This window comes from Amphibalanus amphitrite, unplaced genomic scaffold (assembly GCF_019059575.1).
Source record: "Amphibalanus amphitrite isolate SeventyFive unplaced genomic scaffold, NRLGWU_Aamphi_draft 000470F_arrow, whole genome shotgun sequence".
In the NCBI taxonomy this organism is placed as follows: Eukaryota; Metazoa; Arthropoda; class Thecostraca; order Balanomorpha; family Balanidae; genus Amphibalanus; species Amphibalanus amphitrite.
Genome location: NW_024881964.1, coordinates 397,445 through 412,320, shown reverse-complemented (window position 1 = coordinate 412,320; position 14,876 = coordinate 397,445). Strand labels below are relative to the sequence as shown.

Genomic DNA, 14,876 nt, shown 5'->3' with positions numbered 1-14,876 from the left:
AATATATGTGTTACAATATATGTGTTACAGGGAATATATGTAGATTGTTTTGTTTAGAAGCTACTGAAGTTTATAAGTATTCGAGTTCAACAGAATTAATGTGTATGGCTTGAAATCAGCCATTTACAAATTATCAATCATTCGGCGAGTTTCCTCCCGTCAGTGTCAGATACCACCCCGGGCAGTGACCTGACCCTCCCGCAGCGGTACCCTGTTCAACTCTCGCCTCCGGCTCTGGCAGGTCTGTACGTGCAGGCGCAGCCACAGCCGGCGCCCGGCGGCCAGCCGGCGCCGCCGCAGATGTGGGGCCCGCCGCCGCCTCCGGCTCAGATGTCCCTGCCGCCGCCGATGGAGCCGCTGCAGGCGCGGCGGCCCCAGGAGCCGCTGTACGCGCCGCCGGTGCCGCCCCCGGCTCCCGTGCAGCACCACGCCAGCCACCGGATCCCCATCATCAACCCGGAGACTCACGAGGAGGTGGCTGTGAGCGGCAGTAGTGCACAGACCCCCGTGAGTTGTCCTCCATCGTGGACAGTGGTCGGTCGGCCGGAGACCAACTGTGTGTCGGTGTGTATGTGGGTCTGTGAGTGCGCAGTCGGGCCGAGTGTAAGAGCTGGCGTCGAGTTTGATAGAATGATATGTTGTGATGTTGTGCTATGCTAGTGGTTAACCTCCCGCTGCTGGAATTGTGGCATGTTCTGTTTACCTTATGGCTGCCGAACTCCTAGGGCAGAGCTATGACATTCAGTGGTAGTTTCGACACGACACTCGCCATCGTCTGACCCCCTCCTCCTCCAACAGAGCGGCGTCCCGGAGACGGCGTGGCGGCCGCTGGGCAACGGCGTGTCCACACTGCCCCGCTCGGGCCGCCAGCATAGCAGCGCCAGCGTCTCCGAGCTGGGTGAGCCGGACAGCCGGCGCGGCCCACGCGCCCGCTCCAGCGCCAGCTACTCCGAGTGCCCGCTGCCGGGCGAGGGCGTGCCCGAGTGGGCGCCGGCGCCCGCCATGGCGCCCCAGGCGGTGCCCGGGCGCTTCCAGACCCCCACCGCCAACGGCCTGTCCACACACTCGCCGGACGTGATTCGGCGCCAGGTGATGAATTATGGTACGTACGGAGACAGCGCCGCGCGGCCCGCCCGGTGTGGCGGCATGGGAGACGGGAAGTCTGTAAGGGTGTGTCGTTATCAGGTTAGCAGCTGTTTAGTGGTTACCTATCTCGAGGTTTCGAACTAGCTGTAATGAAACGGTATGATTTATTTCGTGGTTGAGAGGAGGGCTTGATGAGTCCGGAGTGCTTGCTTGGTGCAGCTTGTCTACTTCTCTGAATTTATTGTTATGCCTGTCGCGCCATGCATCCTCCTGTAACTGTAGTAGTCTGGTTGTGTGCCCCATCTGACCCGGCTGTGTCTGTGTTTCCCGCAGCGTCTCCGGCGTCGACGGTGCGTCAGTCGGAGTGGAACCCCGCTCGGGCGCCTGGCTGGTGTCCACCTGTGCCACCGTCCCGCCCGTCGGACGGTCACTACTCACTGCCGGCCAGCCTGCCCGACCTAGTACCGGTACCGAGTGTACCTCCCGGCCTGCCGCCCCCCGACAGCGCACTGCAGTACAGTCAGGCGGCGCCGCGCCCGGACGGGACGGAGATGGGCCTCCAGTACGGACAGAGTGTGCCGCCTGCCGTCAGCGCGCGGTTGGAGGGACCCGAGGCAGCGCGGCAGCAGTTCGCACACGGTGTCCCGCCGTCTATCGTGGACAGTCTGCCGAAGGAGCCGGAGAGTGAGCGGGAGCCAGCGGTCCCAGACGCGACCAGTGTCACTAGTGAGAGTGCTGATCCGGCCGGAGTGATTCCGGGCCGCCCCGAGGCTGTGACTGCGGAGCCAGCTAGCTCCGCTGAGGTGGCAACGGGCGAGTGTGTGCCCCTGCAGCAGCTAGAATCGTCTGCCGTCCAGGAGGAGCCAGTAGAAGAGTCTCCAGAGGTGGAGACTGCCGAGGAGGCAGCTGCTGAGCCGTCCCTGCCAGAGGCTGTGACAGTGGCCACCACGGAACTGGAGCGGCTGGCTGTGTCTGCAGCTGATGAGGCGCTGGCCGCCGCCCCGCCGCTGGAGCCGGCTCCTGAGTCAGTGTCGCCGGCACTGGACTCTGACCAGCCGGCTGAGTCCACTGAGGAGGTCCCTGCGGCGCCCGAGGAGGTGGTAAAGTCGCCTGTGACCGCGGTGGTGGTAAACGGGTCCCAGAGTCACTCCTCCGTAGTGTCGGACAAACCGTATGCGCCGGTAGTGCCGATTGAACAGAAGGCGCCGCATTTGAATGGTCAGAACGGCGGTCAGTCGGCAGCTGATGAGAATGGCGTGAAGGAAATTCCGCCAGCGGGGCCACAAGAGCCGACGCCGGAGCCTGAGGAGCCGAAGGAAACGGCGGTGGTCTCTGAGGAGCTTCAGGAGGTGACAGATGGGTCTAAAGAGCCACCAGTTGAGGTAACTACCGAGTCACCGAGCGAGCAGAGTCCGGAGCCGACTCCGGCCCTCACACCGCCCTCCGAGGACACTCCGGCCGACAGCTCCGCCCAGGGCACCCCGGCCAGCACTCCGGCCGACACTCCGTCGTTGGGCACTCCGGTGGGCACTCCGTCGGGCACCCCGGCTGCGTCGCGCCAGGGCTCCCCACCGCCTGTGAACGGTACGGCGGGCCGGCCGGTGCAGCCCGCTACAGAGTCGCCGCCGCGTCACCTCGCCGCCAAAGGTCAGTTGATTCGGCGGCGTGTCATGGAATGCCTCCTCAGTTGATGCGTCCTTGCACGCTTGGGAAGAAAGCGGCCGTCAAGGGAAGTTAGGCATGGATTTGCTTTGAAATGAATGGTTATGTAAAGAATCTTGTATACATTTAATTTGGACTAAGCTGTATCATTTTGATGCTTCCCATGCTGTCACTTTTTGTCTCATGCTCACGATTTCCACATGTAGTGCTCCAATATCCAAAATTATTTTAGTATGCATGTGTATGTGTGGGTGCATTCATGCGTATCGCATAGTGTCGTATTATAGGTATCGTATAGGTATCGTATAGCGTATCGTATAGAGTATGACTCGTGTGTATGTATGGGTGCAGTTGTATGCACACTGCACACAACTAGACAGGACTACTAAGACGTAGGCTAGACAGGGACAGAGCCGCCGCGCCGGCCAGCCGACAGACGCCCGCCGGAGACATGATACCGTGGGTCGGGTGGCGAGTGCTCGGCGCTGAGTGGCGAGCTGCGGCGGCCAGGGTCAAGACCATAGCCAGAGTCAGTGGGGCACGAGCGGAGATGCTGTTTGGGGCAGACCGGCATTTTGTGACCGTGGCTTAACTCCTACAATTATATTTGAAGATAGACTCTGAGTGGAGGTGTGGGTGTCCGGGTCATTTTCCGCGCTCCCTGTCCGCCCCGGTCCTGTGACTTACGGTCTGTCTGTCTCTCTGCCTGGTGCAGGTGACGGCCGGCCGACTCCGCCAGCTCCGGCGCCGTCACACGCCGCCAAGAAGCACTACGGCCGCTCGGAGCTGCTGGCGCTGCAGCACGCGCCTCTGTCGCAGCAGCGGCCGGCCGCGCTGCCCGACCTGCCGTCGGTGGTACGACGTGCCGGAGCGACCACCGACCAGCGCGCCGCCGCCCTCAAACCGCGCCCCATCGGACCGGGAGAGTTCGCCTCCGGCTTTAAACCGGCCGTCATGGGTCCGCCGGGCAAGGTGAGCGACAGTCGCTGGACCGCGCGTGGGGAACCGGTGCACAGTGGGGATTTTTCCGATCTAGCACGTATTTATTCGTAGAGGGCAAACCATAGGAAGTATTGTAGCCAGATTGTGCACAGATGTTGGCTGGTGTGTTCTGGTGAGAGTGTTACCTGTAAATGTGCATAATCAACATAGTATAGGGGGGTCAATTGGACCCCCGGCTCAGCCGTTTGGCCCCTGATCAAGCTAGAGCTTCGCGGAAAAATCAAGCGTGCTGTCTATGACGAGATGAGGCCGAATATATCCAATTTCAAAGTCCAAGGTCATTAGTTGACTTTCCAAGTCAAGTCAATGACCCAACTAAAGATGGAAAATCGAGACCTCTTGGAACTTCGTAAAGTTAGGATGTTACGGGGTATTTTGGAGTGCTGATCACGAATTTCATGTTAGTTTTGATCACAGACGATGTCTTCATGCATTTAAGCCAGGTCGGGTCAGGTCAGGTCAGCCAGTAGACGTCCTGCCGGCCATCCATAGTAGGTGTCATCTACTACTGACAGCTTCGTAACATGGTACGAAGGCACCAGAACTACTTCGTAAATATTCAAATGGTTGCTAAATTCGAAATCAACACCAAAAACTACTCTAGAAGCAAATAAAACTCGAAAAAGTGAACCAAGGTCATCAAAGGTCAATGACCTTGACCTGACCTTCACGTGACCTTGACACCCACCATAATGCATGGCACCAGCATCATTTCACATATTTGAACGTTTAAAACCACAAAAAGACTGGAAACCGCGGATAATGTGAGCTGGCATAAGCCGAATCGCGATTCCGGCCAAACATGGTCTCGAGAAATATGCCACAGGTCAAAGGTCAGTTGGGTCAGAGTCATGAAATTTTTAGGTTAGATGTAACATTGATGATCTCGAGGGCAACGAAAGTTTCGTCGCGATCGGCTGCTTTTTGCGCGAGTGATTTGCGGAAAACCATGGGGTTTTATCCGACCCCTTCCCCCTCCCCCTCCCCACTAGTGCTAGGGTTAATAAGGTTGCGGTATGTATAATTCACGCCTGTCATCCTATTCCTCATGAATGTGTCTCAGAAAATATGCATAATATAAGTCAGGAAGTAAAATTATTCGCCCATGTCTGGAACATACCTATATCGTGCTGTTTGCCCTAGCGCTCCTAGAGTGGGGTATTAAGATACTCTAATGCGAATATTCCGTGTTCAGGCAAGTTCCGGCAGCCAAACTAGGCGTTGTCTTGTGCAGGAGAAAGTGGCGAATTCGATAGGATATGTTTCGGAGTGGAAAAGTGTGGAAAATATTGTTGATTTCCTACATTTATCTAGAATACCATTCCTTCAATATGGTGTCTGTAAAGGTTTTTTGTAAATGGCATTTTTGTGACCTTAGTAAGGTTGTGGCATACTTTCTGTTTGCCATTCCATTCCTAATATAGGTGCCTTTCAGAAGATATGCAACTTTAAGAACTCGCAAGAATAAAACCAACAGGACAGGACAATGAAATTGAGCCATACTTTCGGTCCTTACTGAGCCCATTGAGTAATCACGCATGAGTGTGAACTTTGGGCGCATTTTTCCTAGTCTTGCTGTGGACATACAGATAAAACAATGCCATATATGAAAAATTCAGACATTTCTTAGCCCCACTAACACATAAAATAAACAAAAACCCAAAAAAGATTTTTTGAATTAATAGGCGCTAGATCGGAAAAATCCCCACTGTGCGGTGGGGTGGTGAAAGAATGAGGGGAGAGAGTGCTGCCTGCGGCCGGTGGGCACGCCAAGCCAGCCTGCTGGGGTCAGGCTACTGGTCTAAAGGCACTGAGAATTAGGGGATTCAGTAATCTAGGGGATCTGGCAGAGTTTCCATCACTGACTGTTGCAGTCTGCTTACATCTTCAACCTTGGGCGCAGGACGACCTATTCGGTATGCCCTCGGCAGTCGGCTAGTATTCTGACCTCCGTGCTCCCCCGACAGTACCGCGGCCGCAGCTCTCAGGGCGGAGTCGGCGGCGGCGGCGGCGGACGGCGTGACGGGTCACTCCAGTCGCCAGCGCCGCCCGTGCGCCGCATCGAGATCAGTCGCGACGTCAAACTGCACACCACGGAGAACGCGTGGAAGCCGGGCGCCGCCAAACCGGGCGCCGAGAGCGCCGAGGATTCGGCCGACGCCGAGGCGCAGCTGGTGGCGCGTCTCAAGGGCATCCTCAACAAGATCACGCCGAGCAACATCGAGAAGCACATTGAGAACATCCGCCAGCTGGAGTTCAACACGGACGAGCGGCTCGGGAAGATGATTAATGTGCTGTTCGACAAGGCAGTGAACGAGCCGGCCTACGCCAGCCAGTACGCGGCAGTGTGTCTGGCCATGACCAAACCCCCGGTGAGTGACCGGCGCTGGGAAGGCTGGAGGGAGGGGGAGGGGCACTGGACAGAGGGTGACGTGTGGAGACGTGGGAATATGAGGAAGGAATAAGGGCGGTGAGAGATATCGACTAAGTTATCAGCCTGAGATGACAGCTGGGGAGGTGCCTGCTAAATGATCAGTCCAGAATTACGTCGTCAACATTTTGTAAGAACTGTTTTCCTCGATCTGGACGGGTCAGTTACTTTTTTGTAATTGTGTATTGTATAGGCGCTGTGTCCTGGCTATTCCCGTACAGACCCGCGTGTTCGGCGCTGGCCGGTCGGATCTGGTCTCTGTAACACCCGCGTCCGTCCCCTCCGTCTTCTGTCGACAGGCCGGCAGCGAAGACGAGAGCAAGAAGGCCATGTCCATGTTCCGCAAGCTGCTGCTGACACAGTGCCAGCGCGAGTTCGAGAAGGACAAGTCGCTGGAGCTGAACCTGGGTGAGCGGCAGCGAGAGATCGAGGCGCAGACGGATCCGGTGGAGCGGCGCGCCAAAGAGCGCGCACTGGAGGAGGCACAGCGTCAGGGCCGCCTGCGCTCCAACGGAAACATCCGCTTCATCGGCGAGCTCTACAAGCTGAGCATGCTGACAGACCGTATCATGCAGCAGTGCATCACCAAACTGCTCAAGGACCGGCACGAGGACTCGTACGAGTGCATGTGCAAACTGGTCTCCACAATAGGACAGAAGCTGGAAGTGGCGGAGAAAAAACAAGGCCGTGACTTGGGCAAAATGTTCGCCGAGTTCGAGCGGCTCTCGGTGGATAAGAAGCTCTCGTCTCGGATCCGTTTCATGTTGCGTGACCTGATCGAGCTGCGTGCCAACCATTGGGTGCCGACGCGCACCACGGCTCAGCCGCGGCCTATGACCATCGAGGAGGTGCACGAGCAGGCGCGCCTGGCTGAGGCCAAGCAGCAGGCGGCGCTGGCGCAGGCCGAGGACCGGCGGCGCAGCGAGCGGCGGCGCGGCGGCGGCGGCCGCGACGCGCCGCGGCCCGGCGGCGACGGCTGGAGCACGGTCGGCCGCAACTCGCGGTACGACGCCAGCCGCATGATGAGCGCCGTCAGCGCCACGGCCGCCGCGCCGCCGCCGGCGCAGCTCAAACTGGGCCCCGGCGGCGGCAGCGGCTGGGGACTCGGTGCCAAGGGAGCCTCGCCCCGGCGGGCCTCTCCCGCTACCACCCCCGGCTCGGGCGCTAACCGGTTCCAGGCTCTACGGGCTGAGGCGCGCAGCCGGAGCCGCGGCGGTTCGGCCGAGCGCTCCGGGAGCAGGAACAGCTCTGCGGATCGGGCGCCACCACCGCCGGCCGCCGCCGCCTCGCGGCTCAAGGGCCCCGCGGACGCGGACGCGGACTACCTGAAACGGCAGGCGCGAGCCATCGTCGGCGAGTTCCTCGAGAATGGGGATGAGGAGGTGAGTGCGCTGCCGGGGACTGACGGGTGGGCGCAGCATTGGCAGATTTCCCAATAAGGCACGAATAAATCGACGTTTCTTAAGATTCTAGGGTCTGATATTATTCAGTTTTGCTAATTTATAGTTACCTACGCTCTGATACTGGAAAAATTGAATTTGCTGTCTCTCCGTACTTAGTGCCCTAAATTGTGAGCTGTGATTTGATCTGACATTTATTCCTTTGGTATTCTGGTGGGGCGGTCCGTCGTAAATGTGTTCTCTGGTGACCCAGCTATCTAACTCCCGCCCGTCCCTGTGTCCACAGTCTGCGATTGTCGACTGCGAGGGCCACCTGCACGACAGCACCTTGGCCGACTTCGTCACCCAGTCTCTGGAGGCGTTTGTGGACGCCCGCTCGGCTCGCGAGCGTCAGGCGGCCGGCCGGCTGCACGCGCTGCTGCTCCAGCGCGGTCTGCTGCCGGTGGCGGCGTACGTGAGCGGCGCGCGCCAGCTGCTAGACGTGTCTGCCGACCTGGCCACGGACGTGCCGGCCGTGTGGACCAACCTGGCGCAGCTGATGACGCCGCCGCTGCTGGCGCCCGGCGCCGGGCTCTCGCTGTCGGCGCTGGCGGCCGCCGCGTACGGCTGCGTCCAGGACGGCGGCGGCGTCAAGCTGACGGTGGCCCTGCTGCGCCAGCTGCGGGCCGAGGACGAGCAGCGGGCCCGGGAGCTGGTGCCGGCTGGATTCAACTGGCAGCGGCTGCTCGGCGACCGCGAGCCGCTCGCAGTGCTCAAGGAGGTGGGTGTGAGATGTGAGAGACTCAGAACAACTGATGGCGTGCTAAAGTTGGAGAACTGCTGTTCCTACCTTTCATAGTATCGGTCGTTGGTCTGTGGTTGCGTTGATCTCGGCTCTGGGGCATTCCACGATAGATCGTACCACTTTTTTCCAATTTGACACCCTCATCTCTAGGAATTTGACGAAAATTGGTCTCAGGGGTAATCAGGGGCTCTGAACTGAATCCACCTGTAACAATTTCAGGCTTATCAGATAAGTATTTTTTGAGTTATGGTGTATAACATTTTTGGGATCTTGCTTTGCAGCGCTAAGTTTGGCGGGCTGTAACTCTAAGACGGATTATTCAAATGCCAAATGTTATATAACATTGAACTTGCAACTAAACAGATTAATAAGTACTTTTTGAAATTTCGAAAAATACGCTATTTTTGATATATGACATACAGAGTTTTCTTTCTTTTGTATTTTTTGGACTTTGCGACCAAATTTTTTTTGATTTTTTATTTCTTTAAAAAAATATTTGGCTCATTGCTAGGAAGTATGCAAAAAATTAGGAAGGTGTTCTTTTTATAAATGTATTTATTCTAAGTCACGATAACGGTTTCGAATAGTGATTTTGGGAGGGGAGCTTACAAATGGCGTGGTAAAGCTGCCTAGTGACATCACGGGTTACTGAAATTTCAATTGAAGTCTGAGTCGTCTGAAAAAAGTGAAAAGAGGGTTTATCCAACCCTCTTTCCTATAAGCGCGAGGGTGAAAAAGGCTGTTTGGTTCTGACATTGTTTTGGACGCCAACGACCATAGCTGTCCGAGATGAAAGTTACAGGACGCATACATGGTGTCCTCCAGAGGTCTCACAACTTGTATATCTGCGAATTTTTAAAGGTCACATAAGGTCAGGTCGGTCACGTGACATCACTGATATAAGTCAATGGGGAAATATAAAAACTGTTATTTTGGCGCCGAGAATGATCTAAAACTATCCCACGTACGTACATGGTATCGTGATTTCATGCACTTCTTGCTAAGTCCAATGCTTTTCTTTTGCATTGGTAACCTTGCGTGACGTCATTTATGACGTCACTAGGGTCGTACGAGTTTTTCGTCAATAACTCCCGATCATGGACATGGACTCGGGAAGACCTTCCGAATCGAATGATATGCCATATGATACCCTTTGCCCAGCTTCGTGACCTGAGGGGCTCTGACCTGACCTTGACCCGAGGTCAACTACTTAAGTTGACCTCACCCTAGCAAAAAGTATACCATTCGATGCACCTGAGCTAGGCGAACACAATGATGCCAAAATCGCGGCTCTGCGGCCATTTTTTGTGAGGTTATTTACTAAAAACCGAACCCGTAACTTCTGTCACTTGACCTGACCTCAGACGCTACCGGTTAAAGGAAGGGTGCCACCTTTTGGACACAACGCAGTTTTTACAAGATTAGCCTCACATGAACCTAAAAACCGGCTTCACTTACCTATGCTCGAGACGGTCAGCATTGAATCCGCACGTGAAGTTATCATTTGCGAGTTTTGCTGCCAGCATTCGGGCAGGCAAAAATCTTCAGCACTATTTCCTCGTCGTGTTAAGGGTATTTTATAAAACATGAAATCAGCAAAGGTATGTATAAAAGTTATACTTTTGAAGCATGTTTTATCATTTTGAAAGGGTATATTTTTTCTTTATGGTATACACTTAAGTTTTAAAATTTTAATTGGGAAGTTTTTCTAGTAAGTTGCATGAAGGGTGAAGGGTTCCATAGATCTCTTAAGCATTGTAAAGGAAAAACCTTTACTCGACTTATTTGATGTTCTTTAACTGTTGGCAAATATGGCCAACAGTTACCTACTTGGTTACCTACAACTTAGTTCAAATCATGTTATCTTCTTCCTTTTTATTTGTTCATCTTTTTGTCTCAGTTGCGCCATCAATGCAAATGGCAGAATGATATGTTGCCATGACAACAGGATATGCCAGCCGTCCTAGCTGCCACATCAAACGACCTTGAGTTGTAGTGGTGATATAAACAACGATCTTTTTTTTTGGCCAATGTATTAAATGCAATGTTTCGGTTTTTTTGTATATTGTGGACGCGCTAACCACGTCTAAAAATTCAAATAAGTAAAATAGATTCATAGAACAAAAATTTCGGAAGGTGGCACCCTTCCTTTAACCTGAGACCTTAAAATCGGGTACCAATCGCTGCGACTTGTTACGGCATATACGCTCGTTTTTTCCACGAGGCTCTAGCTCTATTAGAAGCGAAACGGCGTGCTGGGGTCGTATCAACCCCTCCGAAACCCATTTTGTTTGCGGGAAAATGAGGATTTTATAGAAAGAACACCTTTCTAATTTTTTGCATGTCGATTTGCAATGACATGAAGTTTATTTTGAAAAAATAAAAATGTGAAAAATTTTGGTCCCAAAGGTCATTAGAGGCAAACGAAAAAAGATTAAGGTTTTTGCTCAACAATGAAAATTTTTCTTTGGAATTTTTAAATGGTAATATTAATTTTGATTCATCGCAAGCTTAGTGTTGTTTACTGTTTGTTGGTAGCTTAACCCGTTCTTGAGTTATAGGCCATCAAACTCACCGTTATAAACCGAAGTTAAAAAATGTAATGCAATATAACTCAAAAAGTTTTGATCTGAGAAGTCTGATATTTTGCCAGGCGTCTTTGGGGCCTATGATTACCCCTAGGACGGATTTTCATTAAAATCTGAGAGATGAGGGTGACGGGCCTGGTACGATCTATCGTGGAATGCCCCCTCTGGCACGCACCTGCTTCTGCTGTCTGGTCATATTCGGACCAATACTGGCTAGATTGCTAGCGTGATCCGTTGAAGTCTACAGTTCTCAAAGTTCTGAGCAGAGTGCCCCGATTTCGGTGGTCTACTCCGTCTCATGTGTGATCCCTTCGTTCTTTGCGACCTGACCAGTGACCGTTCCCACCCGCAGGCTGACCTCGAGTGTCCTCTGTCGAGTCTGTATCTCTCTCTCTGTGACCTGACCAGTGACCGTTCCCACCCGCAGGCTGACCTCGAGTGTCCTCTGTCGAGTCTGTATCTCTCTCTGTGACCTGACCTGTGACCCTTCCCACTCGCAGGCTGACCTCGAGTGCCTTCTGTCGGGTCTCTATCTCTCACTGTGACCTGACCTGTGACCCGCCCACCCGCAGGCTGACCTCGAGTGCCTTCTGTCGGGTCTCTACCTCTCACTGTGACCTGACCTATGACCCGTCCTATCCGCAGGCTGACCTCGAGTGCCTTGTATCGGTCTGTCGGCTCCGGTCCCGGGTCCTGTGACCTGACCTATGCCCCGTCCCGTTCGCAGGCTGACCTCGAGTGCCTTGTATCGGGCGACCCGTCGCCGCTGCCGGCCGACCGGGCGCCTCCGGTGCCGGGTCTGCGCGCCCTTCTGGACGCCATCCGTTCAGACGTACCCCTGGCCCGGTGGCTGGAGCTCAACTGCCCGCAGCCGGAGAAGCGGCAGCACCCGAGCTTCGTGGCCGACCTGGTGGCCGCCGTCTGCTTCGACGCCCTGATCGCAGGTCAGTTGCACAGGGACCCCAACTGTTGGGTTGAGGGGGTGAGGTGCCTATCCCCCCTCACTGTTACAGTGAGGGGGATGGGCAGTTTTGGAGCAGGGGAGGAACAGGGTCAAAGTGCGGAACTGGACAGTTTAAATACATGGAGGGACGGAGTGTGTTGTAGTTGGAAAGAAGTGAGCATGGAAAATTCGTTGGGGCTTTGGGCGGAGGTCTCAAAGTTGAATGCTGTTGCTGGATAGAGGCATTGCCGCGATAAATTCAGTGCATTCGGTGCGAATAGATAACAATGATGTAGCAAGACGCGAGTTAAAGGTAGACTGCCACCTTTTTTCCACAAAACGGTTTTCACTAGAGCTGAGCCACCTATGTCCCAGACTGAAGTCGGTTTTCCGAAATTCGAACCCGTTTGCGAGAAATCGGAGACCAAAGTTCAGTTTGATGCCATTTTTTTAGTCCAAGAAAACCGACATCTCTACTGTTTATCGATAACTTTGAAACATGAATTTTCTTATCTTTTGATAAATATATGTCAAAACTTTGATTTTTTCGAGATCAGAGAAGAATTTTGGAGTGTCAAAATAAAAGTTAAACTTATATATTCAGTAGTTCATTTTTCCCAAAAAAGTGTGGGAAATGGGGTTTAACATGGGCCAGACCCATTCCAAATGAGCCATGATTTTTAAATGTTTTACGAACTTAAATGCAAAATAAATTAAACATGGCCAATTTCTTATGAAATCATATATTAGTAAATCATAAAATACCTTACTTTTTCAAATAAAATGTAATAATCTTATGACCTTGAAGTCTAGTGATGTGTTAACATTGTCGCTAGACATTAACCGATTGATAATTGTATGATAATCGACAATTTTTTTCGCGATTCACGTGATGATACTTTGTCAGGTGAATTCTAAAATTTTGTTTTGTCCAGGGAATAAATCATAGGCCGATCTGAGAAAACTTTTTGAAGGTGGCAGTCTTCCTTTAACATGGGGTTTGAGTTGAGATAGCCAAGTTTGCGGCGAGGTTCAGAAACCACTATCTATCTAGGTTGCAACCCCCGCGGCCTCTTGGTGTTGAAGAAATTCGTTCCCTTCATTTGAAAATGGGCCTTGTACAAGGCCCTATCTTCAACATGGAGCGACCGTTAGTGTGACGTCACCTCGTTTAGTCATTCTGATTTAAATGGGTTTGTTCGTTGAAAAATCGCTTAAAACTTGGTCTGAACTTTGTTGTGGTGCCTACAGAGTAAAAAGAATCAGCTTTATGACAGTAATGTGGCCTGGGGAAGGAGATAATTTTGGGCTGTGACGTCACATATTTGAAAGTTTGTGTTTGGAATATGGGAAGCCTAAGATGTTTAATGAAAAATAAATGCCAGAACCGTGTTCCTGGTCATCCAATCTATAAAGTCGGGCACAATTTAACTGGTTTTAACAACATTTTAGAAGGTGGGATAGTCCCTTCAAGCAACGATCGTCATCCATTATTTTATATCTGTCTGCATCGGAATATCATTTATAAATGTCTAAATGATAGTGTGTAGCACCGGGTACATAATTGCATTCGATGAGTGGCTCCTGACTGCCTGACATAGTCTGCCGGTTAGCCTGACCATCCCCTTCCGTCCCTCAGAGTCTGGCGCGCTGCGGGTGGCGTCGGAGCGCATTGAGCGCTACTGTGACCTGTTGCGACCGGTGCTGGAGCCGGCCGAGCGACAGGAGGCGGCTGTGCGCGCCGCTGCCGACCTGGTGCGGCACCTCGACTGTAGTACAGGTACGACTGAGCAGGACAGCCGAGCGGGAGCCGGGTGTGCTGGTGCACCATGCCCATAGAGAACCTCAGTCAGGCACGGTACATTCCACAGCTGGGGTCTGATCACACGAATCTGGCTGTCGCCTGCTATAACTATCCTGCAACCCAATTAGGTGCCGGCCTACTACGATGGCTGTGTTCGGTGTACGCTCTAGTGTACGCTCTGTCCTTAGTTGCAGCTCTGCCCTAACTACACGCACGTCGTGCAGTCAGTCGTGAGTCCCGGATCGGCTGTGTTGCGTTGTGTCTGTCCTGTGGATGCCTGTCGACTGTGTTTTGGGTCTTTCCTGCAGTCGGCGGACGACTGTGTTGTGTTAAGTGTCTGTCCTGCGGCGGGCTAGCTATGCTGGCGGTGCTGACTGCTGATTGCTGATTGCTGACTGCTGACTGCTGACCCCGCTGACCGCTCCGTTCCCAGACGTGCTGGAGCAGCTGCTGGAGCGGCTGCTGACGCTGCGGCTGGTCTCCGAGCCGGCGCTGCGCCACTGGCGGGAGGCGGTCGGCGGCGACCCGATCGTGCCGCCTCTGCGCTTCCTGCAGCCGTGACCGGCGCATGACGGATAGCCTAATGGGGGGGGGGGGGGGGACGGCCAGCTCCACTGCCGCCGACTGTACAGATAATCGGCCGGGCCGACCGGACGGGAACGATGACTGCCTCCACTGCAGGGCCGGGCCGAGAGAGAGAGAGGAGCTACACAGAGAGCTATTTAAACGCAGATAGGGTGAATTTATCTGGGCGTGACCCCGCGCCGGCCTCGCACGGAGACCGGCCGGGCGGAGAGGAGAGGTAGAAGTCCAGAGAGTGAGTGCCTGCTCCGCGCGTCTAACGGGTGTCGAGCCAGAGCCGGAGGATGCCAGCGGCCCTCTGCTGGCCAGATCGCGCCGCTTTATATTATGAAACAAAGGATATTTTAATATAAAAATAAAGTGGTCATGTCTGCGTTTGTGCTGATGGACGGAATGGAGATGATATAAAGATAGAAAATGCAGCACGAAAGACTTCGTTTACACAGTTGTTGCGACTGGTGGCTGAAATAAGCTGAAACTGAGCGAGGGCGTACCTTGGGCAATGGGCGGTAACTTACGGGTATTTCTATCGCGCTTATCCCAAGCTGGCTAATATGTAAGTAGACTGGGAAGTTGGACTTGTTAGTGTAGCAA

The 14,876-nt window shown here is 53.6% G+C and overlaps 1 protein-coding gene across 2 annotated transcripts in view; it reads left to right on the top strand.

Moving 5' to 3' along the window:
• The window catches only part of LOC122392129 (eukaryotic translation initiation factor 4 gamma 1-like), a 33,131-nt gene extending 18,482 nt beyond the window's left edge, over positions 1-14,649 (top strand). For both annotated transcript variants that reach the window (XM_043386697.1, XM_043386696.1), the window contains exons 8-17: positions 242-507; positions 799-1,102; positions 1,420-2,733; positions 3,464-3,720; positions 5,718-6,122; positions 6,481-7,563; positions 7,868-8,341; positions 11,681-11,897; positions 13,536-13,676; positions 14,134-14,649. In XM_043386697.1, the coding sequence (XP_043242632.1) occupies positions 242-507; positions 799-1,102; positions 1,420-2,733; positions 3,464-3,720; positions 5,718-6,122; positions 6,481-7,563; positions 7,868-8,341; positions 11,681-11,897; positions 13,536-13,676; positions 14,134-14,261 (4,589 nt within the window). In that variant the 3' untranslated portion in view covers positions 14,262-14,649. The remainder of the gene's footprint in view (positions 1-241; positions 508-798; positions 1,103-1,419; positions 2,734-3,463; positions 3,721-5,717; positions 6,123-6,480; positions 7,564-7,867; positions 8,342-11,680; positions 11,898-13,535; positions 13,677-14,133) is intronic.
• Positions 14,650-14,876: the final 227 nt, after the last annotated feature.